General features: G+C 40.4%; 1 protein-coding gene across 1 annotated transcript in view; it reads right to left on the bottom strand.

Annotated features, from left to right (window-relative positions):
- Positions 1-1877: 1877 nt before the first annotated feature.
- The window catches only part of LOC119745324 (E3 SUMO-protein ligase PIAS2-like), a 35436-nt gene continuing 10046 nt past the window's right edge, over positions 1878-27267 (bottom strand). Inside the window, exons 3-12 of the mRNA XM_038221612.1 lie at positions 26177-26285; positions 25373-25463; positions 15669-15803; positions 12731-12836; positions 11874-12108; positions 11101-11234; positions 9841-10108; positions 6089-6273; positions 4987-5024; positions 1878-3948 (exon numbers count right to left, since the gene is read on the bottom strand). Of these exons, the coding sequence (XP_038077540.1) occupies positions 3754-3948; positions 4987-5024; positions 6089-6273; positions 9841-10108; positions 11101-11234; positions 11874-12108; positions 12731-12836; positions 15669-15803; positions 25373-25463; positions 26177-26285 (1496 nt within the window). The 3' untranslated portion in view covers positions 1878-3753. The remainder of the gene's footprint in view (positions 3949-4986; positions 5025-6088; positions 6274-9840; positions 10109-11100; positions 11235-11873; positions 12109-12730; positions 12837-15668; positions 15804-25372; positions 25464-26176; positions 26286-27267) is intronic.

Genomic DNA, 27267 nt, shown 5'->3' on the forward strand with positions numbered 1-27267 from the left:
TCACGGAAGTGGGTATACATTCACGTATCATTGTACTCCATGGGTATTCATCAGTTCGTAGAACGGTATAAATGATCAGTGGTGGACAGCTGCATTTTGTGATCTTTTTATTAGACGTAGCTTGGGAACAGAGTATGTAAATTACGTGAAACTTTTAAAGTTACTAGTCAATAATAAGTAAGATTAGAGGCTTTGCATGGTGGAGATACTAATGAAAGGTTGCAAATAATTTCTCAACTAAGAGAATGGTTCTGAAAAGAACCAGAGGTATAAATTCGACGTTCCAGTCAGTACGCTCTCTCCTGAAGACGATCAGAGAATACTGACTGGAAACGTCGAGTTTATACCTCTGGTTCTTTTCAGAACCATTCTCTTAGTTGAGAAATTATTAACACATGGTGTTTCCGCAAACTTTCATTATTGAGTCAATAATATGTACTTTATCCCTGTCATTTTTTCTAATTTGGTCACTTTCTTTTTGACTCACCCTGTATAAGTACGTTCTATGGCAGGTAATGGTAATGTATTGGGATGTTGTACGCAGTTACAAAATTTTAAGAAAAAAAAACTTTTTGTGCCTTTTTCTCAGTTCATTTGAACAGCATGTGACTTAACTTCAAACAGGATGACATGTGATTGACACTTAAAACGCTGCATTGGGTAATTTCCCACTTGCCATTGTTAACTTAACAGTTGATACAACCGGGCATCTAACAGTGTTTCTGATTGGCTGCCAAGTCATCCAATAAACAAAGCTTTTATAAGCAATTTAACACCAAATGAATGTAAATTTAATAACATAGAACACAAAACTTCATTTAAAAAAAGGAACCACAATGCACTCGGCAAAAAAAAAAAAAAAAAAAAAAAGTAAAAAAAAAATTCCAATCAACAGAGAATGGGGACAGTTTGGGAGCAAAAATAAAAAGTAAAAAATAAAGTAAAATGAAATTCAGAAACTATATACATCAATTCCAATCCAGGTCGTTTTCTTGGGGGACATTTTGTTCTGACCAGGGTTCCAATGTGCTGAAAATCCGAAGTCTCTTGAACGGCACATTTTCAATGCAGAATTGGCTTTTTTGTAAATACCTATCATGTAAATATCATTATTTTAACACAAGATATTATGATGATGTTCAATAAACAAGGCCACAGAAAAAAAAGTCAATGAAATTAATTTTTGTACACAAAATTTCATTATCTCAAATTGTTTGTTTTTAAATTCTCAAAGAAAAAATTAAAAAATTTGAAATGAAATGGCGATTATGAACCTTAAGTTCCCCAACATTTCAAAACTCACAAATATTAACATAACAAATACAGGTGTTAATCCTTCATTGCACTGTTATATAAAACTATTGGGAAGGAACAAATATGCTTCACATGTGCAGTATGCTACATCCTGAGGACAGAAACACAAAAGAGAAAACAACAAATTCTTTGTTGTCCTTGAGAGTTCATTTTGTGTTGAAAATGGTCCGCGATCGTGAGTATGTGTGCTTATTCTATGGGAGAGGGGTATATACACCACAAAAAAAGAAAGTCCACATCATCGGAGGGGTCATAATTTTGAATCTAGTCGTCTTATGACGCCGTCATTTATATAAACTTTTGGGGAATGTTGTTGGCTATATTTTGTTACCCCGTTTGCTACCAAAGACTGTATATCGTCCAACAGTGACAACGGTTTCTGAACAACAATTACAATGCAGTTTCAAAAGCTGCAGTTCTAAAGATTACGCGTGTGGAAATTGCTGGGAATATCGATCGCACAGTGCTTGTAAAACACAACTGGGTGTGTGTGTGTTTCTGTAAAACAGATAGAGAGTGTAGCAGTAATATCGATGTTGATACATGCATACTAATATTTCAGGAATTAAAAACAAATATATCACCAATATTAAAGTGAAAGGAGAGAGGATTAAAAATAATAAAATACAAAAAAAAAATTATTAAGAGGGTGTTCGGGCACATATTTACATATATCTGTCCCTGCTAAAACAAAAGGGGGTGCTTATGTGCAATCTTCTTTGATGGTGAATTAAAAAAAAAATCCAGCCTGCTGTGTGCACCTGCTGTTTAAGACTGCATTCTGTAAGCAAGGCTCTGCGCTGAAGCGAAAACAAAGACGCCTGGTATTGGAGACTAACTTTATCTCCTGCCGTGCTGCTTTGGCAAATTGTCTTTTTTTTATACAAATATTTTTTTTAACTTATTGTCATGTTGGGTTAAATACAACACAAGAAAAACCAGTCACAGACTCTAAAACAAAAACCCACAGACAAATCTAACGTGGATCCTAAAACTCTAAGACAATATCTACTTCTTTCTTCACGGTGCAATTCAAAAAAATAATAAAAACATGGTTCATATTTGTCTAGTGGCAATAGCAAAAGCGCATACAGTAAGACAGCATATGCGATCCCTACAAGGGGAAATATCGTATTCCTTTTCAGGGTCACAAAAAAACAATTGCTAACACAAATTCACTATTAAACATGCTGACAAGCAAGAGTCTTAAACACCTTTCCAAGTGACTTGCTGGCTTGATTTTTTGCTCCCTGCCTTTTTTTCAGCTTTGCAAATTTCAATGAAGTCCATCTCAGCTCCTTACGATAAGGCAAGGCAGTGCTTCCAACGTTTTGAGAGCTGCCACATTAAGGGCCTGTCTCAATTCATATCCGAGACGAGTTCCGGACAAGTTGTGGGTAGAATCATTCACTTTCTCCGGAAGAAGCTCTGCATTTGTACCCGGACATGTTCTGGAGAATTTTGTCATTAGCAACTGCTTGACTCACCAACACTGATAACTTCTTTGCAGGAAGATTGCAGGGAAGTTGTTCGGAGTCCTGCAACTTATACCAGATACAATATCCGCAACTTATCCGGAACTCGTCCCAAATATGCATCGAGACGGGCCCTTAGGGTACAGGCTAAAGACTCTACGACCGTGTACAGAACACATGGTGACTGATAAAAAAGAAAATCCCCCCAAAAAACACACCATATGTGTTTTCCAAAACCCGACTCCGTCTCCAGCAGCGGCTCATGCCCCTGAACATGACCGAACTCCATCTCCATATTGAGTCACATTCCGATTTGGAAACATGAACGTAAAATTCAATATTGTGAGGCTGAAATTGAAGAGTATTTCCACTCGGTTTGAAAATTTAAATGCTCTATTGACTCTGTGCCGGTAGATGGCGCATTTGTAACTACTGTCGAAAAGCTTGCTGGGAGGGGCTGCATGCGACGCCGCATGTGCATGCTGTCTCGCCGTGTTTTGTGCGAATTGCGCACAGCTAAGTTCAATCTGAATCTGCACAAAGCCGCGCATGAGGTGCCGTCGGCAATTTGTTCGCATGAATCTCCCAGTGGTCTCCCCAACTCTCCCTTGATAACCGTTGTGGGGATACTTGTGCATGGACTACATAGTGCTTTACGAGCCAGTGATTACGCCACAGACAGAGACGAAGATGTGATTTGGAAAAGTCTCTCTAAGAAAGGAGATACAACTCTCAGACAAGCCAGATACTACCTGAGCTCAGAGAGGTAACTGCTAGTGTAGTTGCTCAGATAGACCTGGGGGTCGGTGCTGTTGTAGTAAAGTGGGTGCTGGTGCAGACGGTGATGCTGGTAAAGACTACTACCGCTACTACTAGCGTAAGTTGAGGCTACGTAGTTCCCCGGCCCAGCCGCTCTCGGTGTCGGTCTAGTAGATCTAGCCTCGGCGGGACTGGGGTCCTGCTGTCAATCCAGCGCGATGACGTCCGACAGGCTGTAGCCGCCGGCGCCCCCGCTGCCGCTGGCGTTGCTGCCGTTGCTGGCCGCTCGGCTGGTACCCGAGCTGTTGCTGGCTACGGTGCTGAGGCTGCTAGCGCTGCGCAGGCTACCGCTTGAGGTGGCTAGGTGATCCATGTAGGACAGCTGGGGCATGTACTGTGACTGGGGGGCAACGGACCAAATTGTATTACAAATCCCAATTAGACATTACAAGTAGACCACCCTTTATGTTCAGAATGCTAACTTTCACATGTACACAATAAATTCTTCTCTCTGCAACAAGGATCATCGAAATGTCTTGATGCCTATTGATACCAACAAATCAACACAACAATTGTGATGCGATCAAGCAACCTCGTGCCCCGTGGGTACGATCTTGCAGCGACATGTTGTTTCCCATCATGCCTTGCGCGATCGTAACCCCTGGAATTGTGTAATTTAAATATACCAAAATACGGTACATTATAATTAGGGCTGCAGTTTATCCGTTTTACGTGCCGACGCCATCTTTAAAATGTTAAAAGTTGTGATTTTGAAGAATCAATCCTTTCAAACACAACGTTTGGACGTTGTGTTAATTAGCAAAGATTTGTATTAAATGTACATACCCCTTTCGTGCCTTTACAACCACAGATACAGGGTTTTTTTTAGCGAAAAACGCGGCTGACATAATCCATATCGTACAGGCATCGCGACTTTTGAATCATAATTTTTTTTTTCGTACGTGACGTTACGTGCAAAGCTAAGCACGCGAGCGCGAGCGCATTATGGGCGCGCCCGGCGTGCAATCTTCGAAATGCCCGCGCAGTACGCTGTGAATAGCCATTCAGCGTCATTTACGTCATCATCACAGCCAGGGGTTACTGTAAGGAACGAGCACGCGCCCCTGGAGTCGAGGCTGGCGATCAAGCTACATGAGTCGTTTGTCGGGAATTTTCATTTGGAGATACAGGCCAAAATAGGGCCACTTCATTACATCATTTAATCACATCTCTTGGTGTTCCGACTTTCAGAATTTTTTAACTGATACCAGCATGCGGTTTTCACAGCAGTAATGCTGAAATTGTGCTCTTTTCAAATCTGTAATAAAAACTTTTTTGACCGGAGTCGACAAACGACTCATTTAGCTTGATCGCATCACAATTGTTCTCTGTTTCAAAAAAGAAAGCCCTCAAAGTAACACCCCACCAGCAAACTTACCTGTGATTCAGTATGTAGTAAAGAGTATAGATCCATACCTGGTTAAAGAAGGAAAAAAGGAATTATTAACATAAAATACTCCTCTTCAAGTTTTTCAAAAAAATCAATGCGACATGATACTTTTCTTCAGGACGGTGTGCCATCTTTTAAAGGGCCAATGAAATAGATTTTGGTTTTACCTTGCTTTCATTTAATACAAATTTGTCATTTGGTGTCCAATCCAACTGCACCTATAATGTCTGTGTACTCATTATTAGAGGTCCTTTAGGGCCTTTTGAGTTCATGCTATGCAAATTTGCATATTCATGAGGAAAACAGTGATGTCATCACAGGTGGACACTTCAGTACCACAATTTTATTGAGCACAGCATTCGTTTTTCAAGACATTCCTTTCATCACGACGACAAGAATGCAAATACAAGAATGCCAACAACAACAAAAGTTGGAAAGCATTGTATAATGTAAGCGATGGCTGAAATTTTCATGAAATTAACAGCGTGCTCAGGTGAGATTCAAACCCACGACCTCCAGTTTACTAGTGCAGACGTCTTTACCACTTGACCACCGAGCTTGCCATGGTGGACTGACTGGTTCGAATCTGAAATAGCTTCGGGCACCGCAATCAATGTCTGTATGGCGGACTGTTTTGGAAACCGGAGATATAAATTGTGACAAGTTCTATCAAAACTAGACCCTTCTGGGAAGAGCTTGAAATGGAGTTGTGACCAAAATTTGATGAGGGTTTTTTTCTTTTCGAGTTTTTTTTGGCTAATTTGTGATCCTAAAGATGGCTCAAATATACGGTACTTCAAAACTTTCAGACCATTATTTTGCCTATAAAGACGATTTTTGTGTGTGCATGTTATGTAAATGCATAACCCAAAGTTTCACACACAATTTTTCCATTACCGCTTTTGTGACGTCATCAGATTCAGATATGCGCATAATTTCGCCAAGAAAGTCTGTTTTTAACCATTTTACTGTCACTGCAGAGCAGAAGATATTTTTTAATAATATTTGAAAACCTTACTCCCAACCAACAGCCACGAGGTCTGCTTTTGACAGAAAACATCGCAATCTTTTAATACTGCTTTTCACTCACCGCTCGGGTAGTCTGTACCAGACAAGGAGGGCGGCATGGGCAGAAAGGAACTGTAGTCTCCAAACAAGCCCAGCTGGGAATGCGACGTGGGGCCCATATCCACCGAGGGTAGGCTGTTAGTGTGATGCGACGTGGGCATGGGCGGGCACAGGGTGTAGTCTAGGGGGTACCTGAGCGGAGAACCCCTGAAAAGTATTGGGAGAAACACACAAATTTGAGTCAGCTACTCAGAAGAAAACAAAGAAGACACATGGCTAATAACAGAACAATCTACGATGTCAACTTTTTGCAATTACTGAGCTGGCTTTCCACCATTACTGGGACGCTCCAAAGCTTACTTGGTATTTCACACAATGCACTCTCCTTTACTTAGTGATGTTTTCAGAGTTCATAAGAAAATAACAATGACGTCACACCATTGCTATTACTTAGTCATGCATGCACATCAAAGCGTTTCAAAGAACGGCCTTCGTCGAGCTGCCACAGTGGCCTAGTGGATGGTGGAATGAACTATAGATCGCAAGATCTGTGGTTCGAACCCGGTTCCGGAACGGCTTTCGTCAAGCTGCCACAGTGGCCTATTGGATGGTGGAATGAACTATGGATCGCAAGATCTGTGGTTCGAACACGGTACCCGTGTCCCAATTCATTAAATATTTTTGTTGGTTGGGATAAGTTTAATTGAAAGGAAAACGTACACTACGAGAACCTACAGTAAGTGTCTTCCATCCAGACAGCGTGATAAATATTCATGTTAGGGCTCGTGATGTGATTGGTTAAAATACGATGTATGCTGCAGAGAAAAAATATGCGTTCAGGCATGGAAACGTCCCAGTAATGGCCACCAGAACTGTCACCATAACTTCAAAATCGGATTGGTGAATACATTCAAAACTCAAAACTTTACAACTTTGTCACAGAATACTTGAAAAGAATTCCAACCTTTGAAATGTCAGGGACGAATGAGACTGTTCATTACCCAATGAACCCCCAAATATCTGAAATCTCTTGTGACTGCGATGAAAGGTCTGATATTTGCTCAATTGCCTAAATGTCAGGCCTGTTTGAAGAATGGGCACTAATGTGTGGATTTTCAAATGTCACGCATCAAATATAAAGGGGATTTTAGATTTTTTTTAGGGTTGGGCAACCATGTGTATAACATGTACAGTGGCATTCCGTGGTGTATAATAAAAATACAAGTATTAGGAAACGGGATCAAATAACAGCAAATGGAGAAATAATAAATAGGGGAAGGGAGGGGGAACAGGAGGGAGGGGGGGTCACAGGGGATTGGGGAGCAGCACTTGGCAGCATCCTAGGCATAATCTGCAAATTCATTATTTTAATGTAATGCATGGAAAAAACTTCTGTTCTGTGGTCCGAATGTGCAATCCTAGCACTGTTTATTAACACAGGCCCCCTTCAATGGCGAAAACATTGAGCCAGCCATTGTACAAAGTGACTGCCCCATGATGGATTATCTGAACAATGCCAGGCACATTGCTTTCGCCATTGAAGGGGGCCATCCGTGGGTGTACAGTGACAGTCTGCTCGGATTGGTCTATGCAAGATAAATTATTTTTTGAATAGCACTTCAGCAACAGTCTATATTATAATTTATGTGAATGGATGCAGCATTCAACCTGCAGCACCATGGAGTCTTCAAGGAATGTACTACCCCTCCATTACATGTGTATGCCAGGGGTTTCTTTGTTAAAGTAAAGCCTGTAACACCTGTTTGAAATGTCTTGTAAGAAAAGAATGCAGAGCTGTGTCTACAGGTGTTGACCTAAACAAAAGCACAAAAACAGGTGTCAAATTTGCATGACAATAGCCACACTAGACTGCATTCCACACTGTTGGCTAACTCCAGCCTAAAACACCTGTTGGAATCAAGGAACTATTCCAAGTGTTTCTTTGTTTACTTGGGCATGTAAGAATGCAGAACTATGCCTTAAAAGATCTTAGGGGTACTAAAGGCAGCTTTCCCATCAACATGAAGATTTGAGAAGTGGCTCAGTTAGTTAAAGGCTCGGTGTTTGAATCCGCGAAGTTTACAGAAGGGACACGGTTCAAGTCCCACTCACGGCATTGTTAAAAGTGAAAAAGAAAACAAGGAAAAAAGTGAACATTTACATTATCAAAATTAAAGTCAATATGATTGATACTCATACACAAAGAGTGGCATATCTAATGGATTGAAGACAAATCAATATGACCACAATAAAAGCATGATTTTTTTTTCAGGATCAATTTCATTTAGGAGTATCCACCTAATTTTTTTCAGAATGTTAAAGTTACTGTAATGTATGCTATCAAAATAATAAAGAATTCTTTACCTAAATAATGCCTACATATGTTTTTAATATATTAGAGAGTTTAATGTATACTTCTAAGGTTTATTTTCTTATTTATGCCAAGTTCCTTATTTCCCTTAATAAGGGCATGATTTTTTGTTTTAAACAAATCACATTTCAAAATTGATCAAGAGAAGTATCTAAGAAATACATGTAGGAAGTGGATACTCCTTAATTTTATCAACAAATGTTGTTTTCAAAGCTTTATTTTAAACTCTTTTCAAACTTGGAATACTTAAACTGCTTCGATTTGTAAATACTTTCTTTGAGAAAACTATGGAAAATCTTAGGCTTAAAGCGAAAAAGCTCTGCTGATATTTTCATATATCATTCATTCAAGTAAAACACAAAACAATAAACAAAAATGTACAAACACAACTCACTTTGGGAATAGAGAAAACTTCAGTTGCAACAACATCAATGTTTTAACATTTTTAGATTAGTTTTAACTTTCCAAAACAAAAAAAATTAATTTGTGAGATTCAATTTAAACAAAATTCTTTTCTTGCCCGCCATTTTGTCAATTTCTTAACTTGTATACTTTACTTCTGATAAATGATCGATATTCTTATTTTTTCATGTCTTTTTGTGCAATGTTCAATAATGACTGTCTTTATACACAACCCATAGAACTTATATGTAGCGGCTTGTTAGAGGGTATCTTTTGTTATTTAAATTCAGTAACAGTGAATGCACCAAAGATTCACTGATGTTTATCCCAGCCAAACAAAGGCATTACCCTCTAAGATGGCTGCTATGCCTAATGTCTATGCAGTCTCTCTATGCAGTTCTGTAAAGTAATTTTCAACTTCTCAAGTGACAAATGAAAATAGAATGACAACTTCAATGCATTTTGTCTATGCTTGCACCAATGTGGGCAATAAGTCACTGGTCACCCCACAGAGCCCCGCAGTAATGGCGGAAGTGTTGTGTTAGCACTTTTTTTGAAAATAGCTGCCACACTGCCGTCACCATTTCTTGGGCCTAGTGATTCGTTGTCCAGAATGGACTACTGATGTAGAGTGATATCAATAGTTAAAGTTCAGTACACAGCTACGATAGCACCCCTGGGGCTTGCTGCTCGCGTAATTAGCCAATCGGGCGGTGCGGACGTGAGACTTGGCCTGCGCCTGCCTATCGACCACGGGGGACGCGCAGAGGGTGTCTAAGTCACTGCGGAAGGGGTCGTCCGCTGAGGCGTCTGATGAATGGGGGGACGTCATCCAATCCATTACGTCAGGCGTTTTGCAGGAATGGGGGAGCGGGGATAAGGTCTGGGAAAAGTGGCGCAGTGGGGGAGGGGTCGGGGGAGGGGGCGAGGCAGGAGGCGGGGGAGGGGTCAAGATCAGAGGGGGAGGGGTCAAGAACAAAGCTAGGGGAGGGGACACCAACCGTTTATTGCCCATGGTGAGCGGCGGGGGAGGTGACTTGGGCGATGGGGAGATGATGCTAGCGTCTGGGAGGCGGACTTCGGGTTCGTCCTCATCCTGGACGCGCATTGTCCCGGCGCGATGCTGGGGTCTTGGCACAGGAATGAGCTCCTCCTCCGAGTCCGTGTCGCTGCTGACTTCCTCCTCTGTCTCGTCTCCCTCGTCTGAGCTGGAGTTGGTCAGATCGATGCACTCCACGTTGGACCTCTTGCTGGGCGTCGAGCCCTCCCCTAGTAAAAAAAAAAAGAAAAAGAATAAATTCATCACAAAAATAATCAGAAAAAAAAAGTTTGAAAGGAAGAGTTGGGGGAGACCACATTTTAACACATTGCTGATGGTGCCTGATGTTCACAGGAAGACGTACCGTCACAAGTTTGTGCACATTCAGAATAAGATGACTTGTGCGTACTGGTTCCCGCCAAACATGCGACCAAGTACGTGCGTGGTCACACAGCGCCCTCTACAGTTTGTCCACAGAGCCCATGAATAAGTACCCATCTACAGTGACAATGACACCGATAACCTTTGCACTTACTGTAATTTTCGGAATATAAGCCACGCGGAGTAAGCCGCAGCACGCAAAAATCTGCAAATTAAGATTTGAAGTCGGCGTATAAGCCGCACCGGCGTATAAGCCGCACCGGCGTATAAGCCGCACCGACCGCAGCAGTTTCAATTTTGTAAGGCCTCCAAATTTTTCTAGTCAAAATGCTCTGAACCAGTTCCATTTACACTACAGAAGCTATAAAAAGGGCCACAAAAGTTATATCAAATCATTTACAATCGATACTTTTACAAACAAATATGGAAATTGATGATGAGAAATAAACAACGGGAATTGCTGCTGGCTGCCCCGTCCGGTACGGACTGGGTGTGCGTGTTCAGCGTTGCGCGTATTGTTCCAAAGAGCCAGCGCTACAGAGTTGGGTTCAAACATTTTCCCGAAAGGGTGGTTTGAATAGAGAAATACATTTTCCACCAATTTTGTATTGAAATAAAAAGTTCAAATATATCACATGACAAGGATCTATATGTCAATTATATAAAAACAAAGATTGAGTGGCTTCGCCTTGTGAAATGGAAAAGTCCAGATTTTACCTTACGATTATATTCTTCCCATTTCAATCTGAGCCCCTCAATATCTGTATAATAATAACATAACAATTACAATGGGGGGGGGGGTTGTGCACTGTGCCCCTTTTCACAGTTGAGAGAGCCTTACCATCAGACATGCCGCTGATGTTCATGACTGAGCTGTAGGTGCGCTTCTTCTCTGACAAGGGCTGCCATGACCCGTCTTCCAAGAACTGGATCTCAAGACTTGGCGTTCGGTGGCTCAGAATCTCCATGAACAAGCTGAAAAATCAAAGAATATTTTGAATTTTTTATTTCTCTTTCGTCCATTTTTTGTTAACAACTAACTTTTTTGGTGCAAATGAGTTAGATAAATTTAGGGAAGTTGGCTTTATACATGTAGTTGCATTCCCTGTGCTCAGGTTGTTTGTTTTATTACGGTGTACATGTACATGTAACCCTAACCGCCTTGAATCATTCAAAATCCTCTTTGCCAAAGTGGAGGAATTTGGAAGATTGAGGTTACATGGCAAAAGTGCGTTACTGATTTCGTAGGATGCACTTTGTCAAGGTCTTGGGCCAGACCTTGTTTTGTTTTTTTGCTCAGCGATGCATAAATATAGGCCTGGATTACGCTTGAAATCCTCCGTACTGCTCCAGGATGTCACTGGCCAAGCCTCAACATATTGACAGTCACTGCCGCAGGATTTTGCAGGATTCAGGCAGATCACCCCTCCACAGACCATACTCGGAGGTCCAAGTACTCTTAATTGTAATCGGCGGCCCAAGTACTCCGACCTGGCTTCACAAAACCTGGACTCGAGGGTCAAAGTACTGGGACTCGGGTACCTGTACTCGTTCTCAAGGGTCAAAGTACTTTGATGCGAGTGGTGCTCGATAGCTCAGTACACTGGTACCTACCCGTCAATAATGATGGATTTAAACGGTGCTTTGCGGTCACAGACAGGACAGATCCACGTGGGCTTCTTCTCGTTCATCTTGAGGTACAGCACGCCGTCGAAGCACTGCAGGTGGGAGCAGGTGATGGGACGGCAGGGGGTGGACATACGCATCTTACCCAGCGGACACATCAGGCTGACCCGTAGGCTCATGGTGGCTATCTCACTCTCGGGGTCGTGGGACAGCTTCTCCTTGACTGTGGGGGAGGGGATTGGGGGAGAGGGGTTCATTGAGAGGAGGATAGGGAGGAAAGGTAAGGTGGTACGAGGGATGGGTTGGGTTGGAGGGAAAAAAGATCAGCCATTATGTCATTATGTTTAAATCAATCAGGGCATCACTACAGGGGTTGGGGATGGGGTTGGGGATGGGGTGGGGGTTGGGGTTGGGGTGGGGCGGGGGTGGGGGTGGGAGTTGGGGTGTGGGGTGAGGATGTAGGGTGCGGGTGGGCGGTTGGGGGTTTGGAGGGAGGGTGGGGGTGAGGTTGGGGTGGGGGTTGTGGTGGGTTGTGGTGTGTGATTGGGCTTATTATCCTATAGTGTCCACGATTGTCTGCTTTGAAGAGCGCCCCCACAAGTCAGATGGTGTCCAAACCCCATTCAAACTGGTCTTGCAACACCTTTGAAATCAATGGACCATTTCAAATTTGACCACAAGCCCCTCCCACCTTTAGTCTGTGTACATGTCTCACAGAGCTTCTGACCAAGTTTGATTGGGCATTCGTGGTCACCTAACAAAAATTTGTAATCTAATTGGTCACTACACACTGACTGACTGACAGTTGACTGTTGAGAACAGGCAACCAAAACTGTTGTACTTACTGAGAGCTCGGGAGTGGTCTGCATTCCTGACTCCATTGCCCTTCAATCTCTGGAAAAGAATCTCTGCCGAAAGCTGTCTGACTAAGTAGACTGCCACACAGTAAGACTGCAGCATCAAGAAAACAAAAATGAAATCAACAAATACAAAAGGAAAAGGCTGATCCTTTTTCTTGTCAAAACAAATCGAGGCCAGCCTAGTAAAACTGGTTAAGGGAATATACAACATTTGCTTTTGCCGTAATTTTCAGAAATGGATGGATTTGGGGATTTGGTTAGTATTTTATAGCAAATATTGTTACACTGACCTGTTTAAAGTTTTGCGTTCGGAGATGCTGGAAAAACCAAGAAAAACAATCATGTTCCTGTTGTCTGTTTCCCTGACCCCACTTACGATGAAACGGAGCAATTTATATATGTCAGGGAATTGTAAGGTCTGGAAACCAGTCTTGATGGCTTGTACCGGTACCCCTTCACACATTTTGTAGGTGTGTATTCGATTGCAAACAAAATGTGGACTAACTAAATATGGTAAATTGGGGACAGCATTTTAAAAAAAGCCAGTTTTTTCCAATACTGGTCGGCTGAACAGCGTTGGAAATTTATAAAAAAAATACCACTTTTCTTGAAAATGCATGATTTTACAGGATGCTTCAGACTTTCGATTACTAACAGTCCAGTGAAGGTACAATGTACGGTATTTCATAATAATGTGGTACCAGTAGTTTTGTTTTTTGATGTTTGCAAATGCTGTATATTCCCTTTAAAGACGAATTTGGCCTAAGGGGTCAACATAGTCATCCTGGTCAATTTTGTTTGGTCAAGGTGGGACTAAAGCAAGTCTTACTCACAAGTGACAGCGAGACAATCAGTGAGCAAAGCCGTGTCCAACTATTGGCTATGGCTAGAAATTACACACGAGTCTATGGTAGCGGCTGCAGCCACTTCTCATAGACTTATGTGTAATTTCTAGCCGTAGCCAATCATTCAGACTCAGCCTTAGTGAGGTATGTAACTTTGTAGGCTGGCCACCTGCGACCAGGAAAATCATTGCAAAGGTCATATGATCATGATAAAGATTGCATTGGACGTTCTCTGACTCCATATCCAAACTAGAGGCATCGGTCTGGAATACTATGGTACATGTAATACAAGAATATGAGAATCAGTAACTGCATAGTCTGAAAGCTACCTGAATAAAATCTGATGTGGAGTCAGAGATCGGCCAAAGCACCTTGTCGATATGACCTCTTGTGCGAGGTCAACTTAATTTCAAAATTCACATGTGTACAAAGCAGCACCATACACACACCTCGGTGCTACACACATGCCAATCAGTTTCATCACTGCAAATGGCAACAGGTTAAATTTCAGAAGTTTTGAGGGACTTTCCAGTCCCCATAAACGCTTACATTTGAGGTCAGGTGTACAAGTAATTAACAATAGGCAATACGCCTGTCAATGGACATGATCATGCCCAACTGTTTTTTTTTCAACAGGATGTTCCTGGTATGCATCAAGAAGCAGGTTCTAGAAGTAAACTATGGTTAATCAAAGTTTGACTACATGTATCTTGGCTTGAACGAATGCAAGTCAACTACAATTGAATTTATCTTCAAGTAAACTTGAATCCTTGACCCTTATTATTTGATCCATGGCAACAACAGTGCGATGTTTTAACTAATACTACGGTCCACATCACTCTCCGCGTATTGCACTATTCCAAGATGCGAGCGCCATTCTCGCTGCACACATGTGTAACAGGCTAACCGCTGAAAAGTTCGTGTACAGCATACCGGTACGTGTTCCATCTTTACTTTGCGTTAAGTTTGCTTGCAAATAAATTTGAACACGGAAGATGAAGTGCGTCTGCGTCCCACATATCAGACACTGACGCACTACATTATTCCGTGTTCCACTCGTGCTCTTGGGATCACTAATATAGTCTTGTCCAGCGTTACGACAGCAGGTGTAATGTCCCTGACAGAGCCAATTAGCCATGATATCTAATAAAAGATTCGGAAATATGATCCCAAACTCCTATAAGTCTGTAATCTCTTTAACCCTTTCATGCCCACATTGTTTATTGACTTGGCTCTCCCCAGGACCAAATTGTTTGCTCAGTCATGCGGAAATCACTAGAGCGTGAAAAAAATGAGCGCGAGTCTAAAACTCACTTTTTTCAACCCAAATGTTCACTGCCAAGGAGTGATTAAAATCATAGGTGTTGTGTGTAAAGTTTGTTCCTTGAACCTTACTCTTTGATGTGATGTAAAAATGAGGTCCATATATATGTGCACATATTAGAAAGTTATGCCTTTTTGTTCATCTGGTCCCAATTATCAAACTGCAAGCCATTTCACCACATGACCAAATGGCACTCCATACCTCAAATTGTGCGTGGATACTTCTGAAGCACTTTTCTCATTTTTTTGTAATAGTAACACTATAAATAAACCACACCAAAAGAAAGATCCGAAAACACTCTTTCCGCTGGTATATAGTTGATGTATGGGCAGCCAAACATATCAACATGCCGCCTTTCTGAAAAGTAGTGAATATGTCTGTGTTGAGAGTGTTTTGTGTGTGGTTTCCTGGTCGACTAAAGTCGCCCATGGGAACCAGCAGGGGTGTAGTTCTTGTCGACAAAAGTCGCCCATGGTAAAGGAAAGGGTTAACCATTACTAAATGATGGATGTATAAGATTTGAAAAATACATTTTCAGGTTTATTCACTGAGCTCTTAAAAGCCCTGTCGAGGTTATTAGATAACGCTGGAGTTGCCCATAAGTAGCTCATCAAATATCAACCTCTACTCAACCGAGCCTCGATCCAACTTGCTCATGAAAGGCTATTGGGGCCCAACAACAATGCGAATTTAGAGAAGTGATTCCTCGCCACGAAGCAAATGAGTAGCGCCCTCTATGGTCGCAGTGACTTACCCTGCCAATCTCGGGGATCCACTGGACATCTACTTGGTTGGGTGAGGTAGGAGTTAACCGCGTCAGGGGCGTGATGTTGACAGGTCGGCTAGGCCGCTTGGGCTCTGTCCCTGCTTTTGTTTGTGGCAGGAACGGCTGCATAGAAGGGAAGGGGACAAATGGAGGAAAAATAAACAATTGATGGTTATCATGAACTCAGTATGGTTGTTATTAAATGTGACCCTCCCTTCAGTGCTTCACTTACACATGTATTGCTTACATGTACCGGTACATATACATGTACATGTATGTACACATGTGTCCATGTCCATGATCATCCATAACAATGCATTGGCCTACATGTACATGTACATGTACATGACCTGAATCAAATGACTTGTGACTCTGACTCGACCCAAGTGACTCGAGACTCTGATTCAACCCAAGTGATTCGTGACCCTGACTCAACCCAAGTGATTCGTGACGCTGACTCAACCCAAGTGACTCTTGACTCTGAATCGACCCAAGTGACTCGAGACTCTGACTCGACCCAAGTGACTCGTGACTCTGAATCGACCCAAGTGACTCGTGACTCTGAATCGACCCAAGTGACTCGTGACTCTGAATCGACCCAAGTGACTCATGACTCTGAATCGACCCAAGTGACTTGTGACTCTGAATTGACCCAAGTGACTCGAGACTCTGACTGAGCCCGAGTGATTCGTGACGCTGACTCAACCCAAGTGATTCGTGACACTTACTCAACCCAAGTGACTCGAGACTCTGAATCGACCCAACTGACTTGAGACTCTGACTCACCCCAAGTGACTCGAGACTCTGACTCAACCCAAGTGACTCGACCCTGACTCAACCCAAGTGACTCGTGACTCTCAATCGACCCAAGTGACTCGTGACTCTGACTCGACCAAAATGACTCGAGACTCTGACTTGACCAAGTGACTCAAAACTCAGACTCAACCCAAGTGACTCGAGACTCGACTCCAGTGACTCGACTGTGACACTGCTTTGCCCAAGTGTCATAACCACAATGCAAAATGTGCACCAACCTTTAAAATTATAATCAGAGATTAGGAAAAACGTACATACACTTTTTTCTCAATATTAGAAAAATACAGCGACACTGAACCAAAACAATTAATTGGTAGTTAACCATGTACCTACACGTATATGTAACAAGTGTATTTATACATGCATGTTATAATTGGTATTTTACATTTACAATGTACATGTACAATGTACATGTACAAAGTGAAAGCATTTCGATGGCAAAACATCACATGTACCGTACATGTACAATGACTATCACTGTAAATCGAGAGTTTTGCAACTTATTTCTTCAACATAATGTGCATTATTGCTGCACACATACATGTATAATAATGTGTAACTGTGCATTTACAGCTGTGAAATGTCACATACGGTACATGTACATGTATGTACCGTATGTTGAATACAAAACAAACAAAACAAACCAAATAATTAAACAAAAGGGGAGCTACATGTATAAAGGTAATGCGTGAAATATTACTGCATGTCGATACAATTGTTTATAACAAAAATTGTGCATGTATACAAATGTACAAGTGTCTCATGTACTGTACATGTATAACTGGGCATGCATTCTACAACAAGAAATTATGCATTCGCTACACATTTCCTATTCCCTTGCCTGTATCAAAACACGGTGTAAAAAAAAGAAAAGAAGTAACTTGTGCCTGAAAATGTTTTCAAAATTCCCCAGGGTTGGACATTTGACACGGCTGGACAGTCAGAAGCACTAGGCCTTACAGCTTTGGGTTACCTGGTTAACTTACACTGCGCGGAGTTGTATTTGGCTGCGGGGTAAAGATAGAAAATGTATACAGGAAGAAAGTACCCGTAGTGTATGGCTTTTTGATAATGCTTCAGATTAAAAATAACCCACAAAACACTAGTTTATGGACCAACTTATACAATGAGTAGAAAATGTACCTGTGTACATGAATGCTGTACTTTTGATGCTTGCATTTAGAGGAAACGACTTCTTCACAAAATTGATCAATTTTTTTGTCTTTTCTTTTTTCTTTTCTTTTTTAACTGAGACTTATAAATAAATACATGTACGTGTACAAGTGATGATTTTCTCTGATTTTCTCTCTCCGTTTTCTACACTTTGGCCATTGGCAGCACTTTAATGTTGATCTTGATGGATGTGCTGCTTTAATAGGAAATGATCTATCTTTACTCCTTGAAAGAACTGTTGCAAATGTGTGGACAGAATTACAATGAGACGATTGTCCATGTTGCTGCTGATGTTAATTAGAATGCGCTTGAACCTATAACATGTATGTAGGTCGTTTTAAGAAAAGGAGTGTCGGCTGCCTCTAATTGTTTTGATTTTCCACCTTTTTGCCTGATATTGTACATTTCTTCTCCAATTTACTTTATTTATGACAAGTTCCCACAAAAGGTAAGACACGTACAATGCTTTATCACACACCCATGTATGGGACAAGACTACAGCAAAGCACGGCGCCCTACATGTAGGTACCGTAAGTACATCTCAATGTACAGATGCAAGTACATGTACAATGTACATGTACACATATGCACGCTTCAAAAATAACGCACCATCCTGAAGTTGAATCTTTGACGTTGATGTGGAAATTATTCCAATTGAGTTACACCATACATGTACATAAATAACCACTTCTAAAAATAGCCGCAATACACTGAAAACTATTGAACGTGTTTGTACAGGTATGTGTACACAAGATTGTTCATGTACAAGTACATGTACATATGTCCATCTGTAGAAAAACAGTATGAGGAATGACTATATGATGTGTATGTGAGTGGGTGTGCATTAGATGTATGCGTACAAAACTGTTTACCTATAAAGTGGCACACGTACAATGTACAGGTATACTCAGATATAAGGATAATTGATTTTTTTTCCCACAAATGTACATCTACCGGTACATCTACATGTGAAGCGTTTATTTTCAAAACGTGAAATATCCATTTGAAAAAAAAGGAACAATTTGCAACCTTTATCAAAGTTTAAAGAATAAAAATATATAACAGGTGTTTCTAAACTTCATTTTTCGCTTTTATTGTCTTCTTAAATTGTGTTTAACTTTAAGTATATAAAAACCCATGGAAACTGACCATGGGTAGCCAGGAGAAAGCATGATTGTACAAGGCAACAAAATGGCGTTTATCATGTTTTGGAAAATAACCTTTTCAGGTACTCTTCGTACATATGGAACAGTTACTGTACCGGTAGGTGTATGGTTAGCTGTGCATGGATACAACAATATACATGTACATGTACATGTACATGTATGTACCGTGCATTTTTCAGCACATTATCTTTAAAGCTGTATAGTCCATCATTTGCAGCCATCCGAAAAAGTAACTGGCGTATTATTGTTGAAAAACATACTTGGTTGAAAGATAGTAAGGGGACTAAACTCCCTGTGAAATTCATCTTTCTGGCAAGCTATCATTTTAAAGTTGGAAAGAAGGCCTTTCCAACGGTGCGTCTTAAGACGCACTGTAGGAAAATTTAAATTAGTAGTTCGTTTTGTTATTCGGCGCAGCGCGCGCAAGCATTGGCACGAAGCACATGCGCGCGCGGTTGCTATAATTCGTCGGATCAGTGCGCGACATCGCGTATAGCTGCAATTCAAAACAATTCAAAACATGATTCAGCAACTTTTGATTTGAAATTGAGATCCTAGAATGCTGTTTTTCTCGGAATATACAGCTGAAGCTGAGCTGAAACTTCATCAGGTTAGTTGTTCAGTATCCTTCATTAGATTTTGAACATTTTTGTTGCTTCAAACGAACAAAATGCACAAATTACAAATGATGGACTATATCTTTAAACATTAAAATTCATGTACATGTATGTTGCACTGCTGAAAAAATATGAAGTATGGTACATGTAAGCAAATAAACTCATAGAAATGACACATGGTTGGAAAACTGAAACAACTGCAGTAGCTACGACAATGTTAGCGAAGTTTCGAAAACGAACTGATATGGTTAGCACGCCGAATAAGTCATCAGTTTGTGTGGTCTGAATCGTGACGGCCTTTACGCAACTCACTATCCGCTACCGGTACGCGTGTACACGGCACAGATATACCGGTATATCGCACGCTACCATACGCGTCAGTGTGAATTGATACTATTAAAATAACATCGTGGACACGTTTCATCTTCTCCTAGAGACCGCTCACATGTTTTTACTATTTGAATTGCATGCTATTTGGATATTCAGCGGATGATTGAATACAGTGTGTCCCAATAAACATTGTGCATGAAGAAGTCGCTGATCTGCTCAAAAAGTGGTCATGCTACATGTACATGTAGCTAATCAACTTTTTTATCATTTTAAAGCCTATAGGTTGTTTATAATTGGTGCAAATATCAAGAAAATCCATCAATGCAAACCAGAGATACATGTATATCGTTGATTTTGTAAGGCTATATTATTTTCCTCTTTAACAATTAGAATCCTGTGTGGTAGTTAAGCTTAGACCAATACATTTCAGCTGTCAAAGAAGATTGCATGTTCATTGTCCTTTCAAAATCTTTGTCAAAGACTAAACACCTGATATTAGGCATTCCAAGGGGTATAAGATTTGATTATAATGTTATGTGACCATAATGTTATCAGTGAACACCCTTATCCAAATGCAACGTAAAGGCCATGCAATAATTCAAGCACTGCGTAACACATACAGTAACCCAATAAATGGGGGTCCGCTTGTAACTCTGATGCCTCATACCAGTAGGTCAGACGCCTCATAAGTCCGACAAAATCTCATCCCCAACCAAATAAAGGGCAATAAGTCCGACGCCTTATATATCCGATGTCTCGTAGGTCCGACATTTAAATTTACTTATATTTCTGTCCATAAGTCCAACGCCTCATAAATCCGACGCTTTATAAGTCTGACGCCTCGTTTGTTCCACAGCCATTATTAATGAAAACAAAAATCGCGTAAAATGTCAGAACGTTAGCGCCACCAAGTGTTAGAGTTAGAGATTACACATTCACATTAAGGATGCACCACGCCCCCCCCCCCCCCCCCCCCCAGATTTACGCCCGGCTGTGTCATTTACCCTAGCGCCAAAAAAGTGCGCGCTGGCAGTCTCTGATGCTGCTAGTTAGTTCGTGCTATGCACAGTGCGCAATCTCACGCTCGAAGACAACCTCGCTCGCATCGACATATAATTTTGGTACATGTACATGTCTCGTTCTTGCCTTGTTGGACAAATGAACCTATACTGTATGTGTTACTTTGGTATTTTTCCTCAATTTTAATCTCAATTTTTCCATCCTTGCTTTTTCTCTCACTATTGATTTGTTCTTCATCCTTGTGCAGGGAAGTTCTAAAAATAGACCCAGGAATTACACAAGCAGGATATTTGGCAATATGCATCACCATCACGCCTATTAGATTCCAATTTCAGGTACAATTTGACATTTTTTTTTTTCCCGAAGCAAATTTGTTGTCCCTGCTTCTTCTCTCTCAACTATTGATTTTTTTTCCCTCCTCTCTGCCTGATGAGTGGGTTTATAAGGACACCCACTCGTCTGCAACGCACCCTCCTTGCCAATCCATTTTACACCCATTTGAGGTGTGCAAAAACATGTGCGTTATTGACGTGGAAAATTCCAAATGATGAACGACACAGAACACAATGACAACTTCGCTAAAAAATGCCCAGACCATGAAATTGATGCATCAATTTCAACCACTGAATAACTGCCAATACCGGTAGCTTCACCGGTATGTATACCGGTACATGTACATGTAGGTAGTAAACATGTAACATTGTATGAAGGTAGTAGTCGTTATTTTATATTCTTGTTCTCGAATGCAGCCCATAGCTGAAGTACTGTAAACTGAGTGATCTAGTACTTTTTTACACTACTGTTCACACAACTGTTCACATATTCTAAAATTTGTATCCTTGTGGAGACATTTCTTTGTTCTCGTGTAGTAAAGTGTTCAATTTTGAAAGTGAAGTTTCAAAATGCTCTTATTTTAAAGCCGGAGTCCATCATTTGCAGCTATCCAAAAAAGTAACTGGCGTATTTATTGTTGAAAAACATACTGGTTGAAAGATAGTAAGGGGACTAAACTCCCTGTGAAATGATTCTTTCTGGCAAGCTCTCATTTTAAAGAAATCAACGAAAGAAGGCATTTCCAACGGTGCGTCTTAAGAAGCACTGTAGGAAAATTTAAATTAGTAGTTTGTTTTGTTATTCGGCGCAGCGCGCGCAAGCATTGGCACGACGCACAGGCGCATGCGGTTGCTATAATTCGTCGGATCAGTGCGCGACATCGCGTAAAGCTGCAATTCAAAACAATTCAAAACATGATTTAGCAACTTTTGATTTGAAATTGAGATCCTAGAATGCCTGTTTTTCTCGGAATATACAGCTGAAGTTGAGCTGAAACTTCATCAGGTTAGTTGTTCAGTATCCTTCATTAGATTTTGAACACTTTTGTTGCTTCAAACGAACAAAATGCACAAATTACAAATGATGGACTATGTCTTTAACCAGAATTAGTTTCCTTGGCTGAAATTTGGACTTAATATCCCTTTTTTTAAACTCTTCCATTTGCGACTGATCAACCCACCTTGGAAATTCCTAGTTTTTGAGTAAAACCCATATATCGATTTCGTGAAAACCTTGTGGAGACCTATTCATCTATAGAAATTGCCCTGTGGAGACCTTTACAATGTTTTGTTCCCTATTGTGTGTGTGTCTCCACAAGGCTACGAATTTGTGGTCACTAACGATTTATGTTCTACTGGACAAGACTAGGGAATTGTAATTTTCTTAAACTGCTGTGAAACATGGGTACGAGTTACAATGTAACAAACTTCAAAATTGCAATTCAATGTAAATTCAAAATATGATTTTGGCACCGGCGTAGTAAAACCAAAATTCTGGTCTCTTCAAACGTCAAGACTTGCTGTCATCTAGTAGATTTTTATCTAATGATCAACGTCCCACTTGGGCAAAAATATTGATTGAAGTGGGGAAAAGAAGAGGTTGAATGATTCGAAGAAAATTGGGAATTTAAATGGGGGAGTAGCTCTGAAATTGGCAGATGACAGAAGAGACATGAAAAATACCGCTACAGGTAGGAAGGTGGAAGTAGAATAGGGCAGGCACATTGTACATGTACCGGTATGGTGATGTTGTGGAATATTCATCATGCAAATTTAATAACCTTGAGCAATCTGTTTTACTATCCGATAAAATAATTTAGCAAACAAAACTTCACATGTACACGTAAAATATACTGAGGTTATTTTATAGGAGTATTTTATTACTACCAGTAGTAAAACCTGCACATAAAATTGACCATATCATTATGTACATATGTATGTATTCTTTGAGGTATCATACATGCATGGCTGCCAACTTTGAGTAAGAGCTGAGAGCAAGAATTTGGCGATGGAGCTTGATCAGAAGTACATGTAATCATGCCAATGCTAGCACGAAGCGTGAAGCTCTAACGGCGTCGCATTTGGGGCCCACTGAAGGGCCCCGAAAAAATTGGACTCTAGATGCTCTGTGGTGTGATCTGAGGCAATTTCTAAGCACTTTTACCATTTTTTTTTAGCAAAAGATCATCATTTAAACATATTTTTGTGTCTTATTTATTTATTTTTTAGTGTGAGAAATCCCGAGTGCAAATGCCGTACTGCAAATGTATGTACACGAGATACCGGTATGTGTACAAAATGTACAGAAAGTGCATTAATTTCATGTCAAACATTCACACATGTATACATTTGTATATGTACCGTACAGTTCACATACATGTACATGTAGTTCTTGTACTGGTGCACATGTACTTGAAGTTATATTCATGCAAACATGCATGATTTCTGTATATTGACCCTCACTGTAAAATACAAGTACGGGTATAGGCCTACATTATATGTTACATGTACTTGTTCATGTACATGTACATGCACACGTACAATGTACATGTACATGTAATCATGTAATGTATATGTTCATGTGCATGTGACATTATACATGTACATGTAGCTACATGTATGCACATTGTAGAACACATTCCCTGGCTCCTTTTATCATGCCATTTATCTACATGTATCACTCAAGGTCAAGTAAATAGGCCAAAAGTTATAATGTCAAAAGTTATAATGTCAAAAGTTATAATGTCAAAAGTTATAATGTTAAAAGTTATAATGTTACAAGTCAGCAATACAAACAGTGGTGATATTGTCAGCGGTGATCTGAGCAAGTCAATGGATAGAGTGTCGCAATCAAGGGCGATGGTTTGGTGAAATAATTCACTCAAGCAAAACCAGCTCAATTGTTCCAGCAGGATACAACCATTCACATACATGTACATGTATGTACATGTACATGCAGTACTGAGCCATGTACATGTATACATGCACATGTTTTTACATTGTGTTGATCCTATTCAAATGCATGTTAAATAGAGATGCTCTATAATGCCCAAGTGTGTAAAGAACAAACTATTTTTTTTCTCGACCAATCACACCAATAGCATGCTGAAGGTTTGTATTTCCACGATAGGAATTATTAATGTGTTTATTGATGTCCGAGGCAATTGTACTTTGTTGTTTTCAAGGCCATTTTAAATTTCCTCAAGTAGGCTGATTAAGTTTCTGTCACGCTCTTGGACAACACCTGGTCACGAGTTAAAGGGACATTACGTCATAGAGGAATGCCCCGAATTAGGCTCCAAAACGCGTTTTAAATTAAATGATGTTAACTGGAAAGAGCAGTTACACAATGTAAAAGTAGGATATAAACATCCACACAACCACCCTTTAAAAACTGGGCTTTTTCGTGTTATTCTTGCGAGAACGAATTTCGGGGGTCAAAAAATTGAGCTGTTGGCTAAAAGTCACGATTCCTGCCGCACATATTCCACCAGTGCATCACATTCTGCGAACGTGCAAGAAACAACATTTGTGTATTAGTGTTGTGTGTATTAACTATTAAATGTGTGTCACACACAATGTGTACATTGAATAGACACGGCTGGAAATACATTTACATATGTACGTAAGCCGATGCCACAAAATGTCCACCGCACCAGAAGTAAACAACTGATGAATGCTCTGATGAATAATTTAAATTTTGTGATTAACCATGCCCTGTTTTAAGCCACGTTTTAAAAAAAATGTAAAAGTGAGGCTAGAATGAATTGTCGGGTACCATCCCCTTCAACAGTTCACAATGTATAAAATACATTCAGGGAACTCGACCAAAATGACTTTCTTGTGAATAAGGTCCATTTGCTCCATGGTCTCTGATTACAACCACATTCACAGAGAGTTCCCACCCATTTTGTCATTGGAAATGACATCTCTGGAGTGCTTTTGAAGAGGCCCAGTGGTCACTGAATCCTGAAAACTGTACCAAACGCTGTGGAGGGCATTGCAAGCAGCAACTCACTCGTCACTTTTTGTTGGCGTGACTGTGACCTGAATGGGAGCTTCCGGTAAAATCGAATAACCATTATTCGGTTTGAAAAAAAATAGGATAACCGGATTTTGAAATCTCTGATTTCTCCCACCACTAATACAAAAATGTACTGTAAGTGTTGAATTGTGGCAACATGTAAGCGTGGCTTGGATGCATGTCCTATTGTATGAATGCATGCACTTATACTTACTGGCAAAGGGCAGAGTTTGCCGTTAACTTTGACACAGACGCTGGCTGGAAACTTGTCATCCTGATCGCAACTCGTCTCTGCCAGACAAAACCTGAGAAAAAAACACCATTTCGTGATCAATAATGCAAACATATTAATATTTTTCAGCAAAATAAACAGGGGAGGATTTTTTGTGAGGAGTGGACGTACAGTGTAATAATTACTATGAACGTTAACACTACAGTACCTGAATCCATCAATATCCACACTCCTGTTTTCATGGCTTTGGAGGATTTTGGCGGATTCAGGATACCTCCAAGTTTGGGGATTTTGATGGATTCAGGACAGAAGTCTAGTGGTACTGCTGGATTTTGATGGATTCAGGATACTACGTTTGTTGTGTACGAGGTATATGTACTACACGGGTGGATTCTGATGGACGCGCTGGTGGATTCTGATGGACTTAGGACACTAACATTTTTTGCATGACAAAATTGGAGGATTTTGGCGGATTCAGGATACTTTCTAGTAAAAGTGCTCAAGGGGTTAGGGTTAAAACACGTAGTACACGTTGGAAATAACAACACCAAGTACACGATATAAATCTAACACTTGCTAATGGCGCCATCGAATCAGGATACAGGAAGCAAGTTTCAAACCCAGGGTTTACTATTGGAAACGAGCTTGAAACTAAAGTAAGCCCTAGGTATAAGGTTGACTTTTGAATACTTAGCATAATAATTATCTTACATGTCTCTTATCAAAATGCAAAAAAAAAAACACGAACAATTTGATATTTTTTGGACGTAGATGCAAGCTACTCACCTTAATTGCACTTGTGCTCGTTGCTCCACAATTAGTTGCGTCTGTGCCGGGGTGAAGTGGAAAAACACCGTTCTGTGCACCTCCCGAAACTTGCTTCCAACTGGAGGCACTGAAAATACCAAAAAAAACATTTCAAGATTACAGTGTGGTAAATCTTCAATTTTTATGTCAAGCTGACATTGAACTTTAGAGCCACAGATAATTTGTCACTTCAGATTTTTTATGAGTTTTATAAAACAAAAGTGGGCTATTTTTTTTTCTGTAACACTAAAATTACCTAGATTATGAAGTCAGGCCGAAAAAAACGTCAAAATCAAAAGACTGAGTTTGTTGTAAAACACAAAATCATTGATTTAGTGAAAGAAATCTGTATTGCCATATAAGGAAATTTAGAGTAATTCATGATTGGGTTGTCCCTTCTTAGCCACCGAAGGTGATTTCCTGTCACAGCTGTCAAGTTACATGGAATTGTACATTAAATGTACAGGTACATGTGTACATGTTATGTACATGTACATGTACAGGTAATGAACACATACATGTACATGTGTACATGTACATTTTTGTACATGTATGACCTTCCATGCTTTGACACAATATGAACTGCCAACAGTATGGGCAACATCCACAATAACTCGCATTACATTGGGGGGGGGGGAGGGGGGGAGGGGGGAGGATGGGGGGAGGTTTTCTATCGACGCTGTGCTGTTATTTTACATCACATTTAGGATGGATTTGTTTTCACAGATGTCTTAAAGTTAAAGTGACTAAACTACAAGAAATACATTTCTGTTGGTTTAACTGTAAGTTTTTTATCAAAATTTTTAAATACCTTGCATTCAAAAGTTTACTCATACTGCGCCCTGTTGGGCGGACCTTTTGAGTGGAAATTTTTGCTAACAAACTCCACATAGTGTACCCGTATGTACAAAGTAGTTTCACTCACATTTGAGTTATGTGCATGTACATGTACTATAGTGACACAACAAACAAGTTTGACAATTGACCAGTACAACTAGGATTCACCTCCTGAAAAATCTAGGTCACAGCAACAAAATTCCTTTGAAGCATTTCTGACAATAAACAAAATA

This window comes from Patiria miniata, unplaced genomic scaffold, assembly GCF_015706575.1.
Source record: "Patiria miniata isolate m_02_andy unplaced genomic scaffold, ASM1570657v1 HiC_scaffold_7, whole genome shotgun sequence".
In the NCBI taxonomy this organism is placed as follows: Eukaryota; Metazoa; Echinodermata; class Asteroidea; order Valvatida; family Asterinidae; genus Patiria; species Patiria miniata.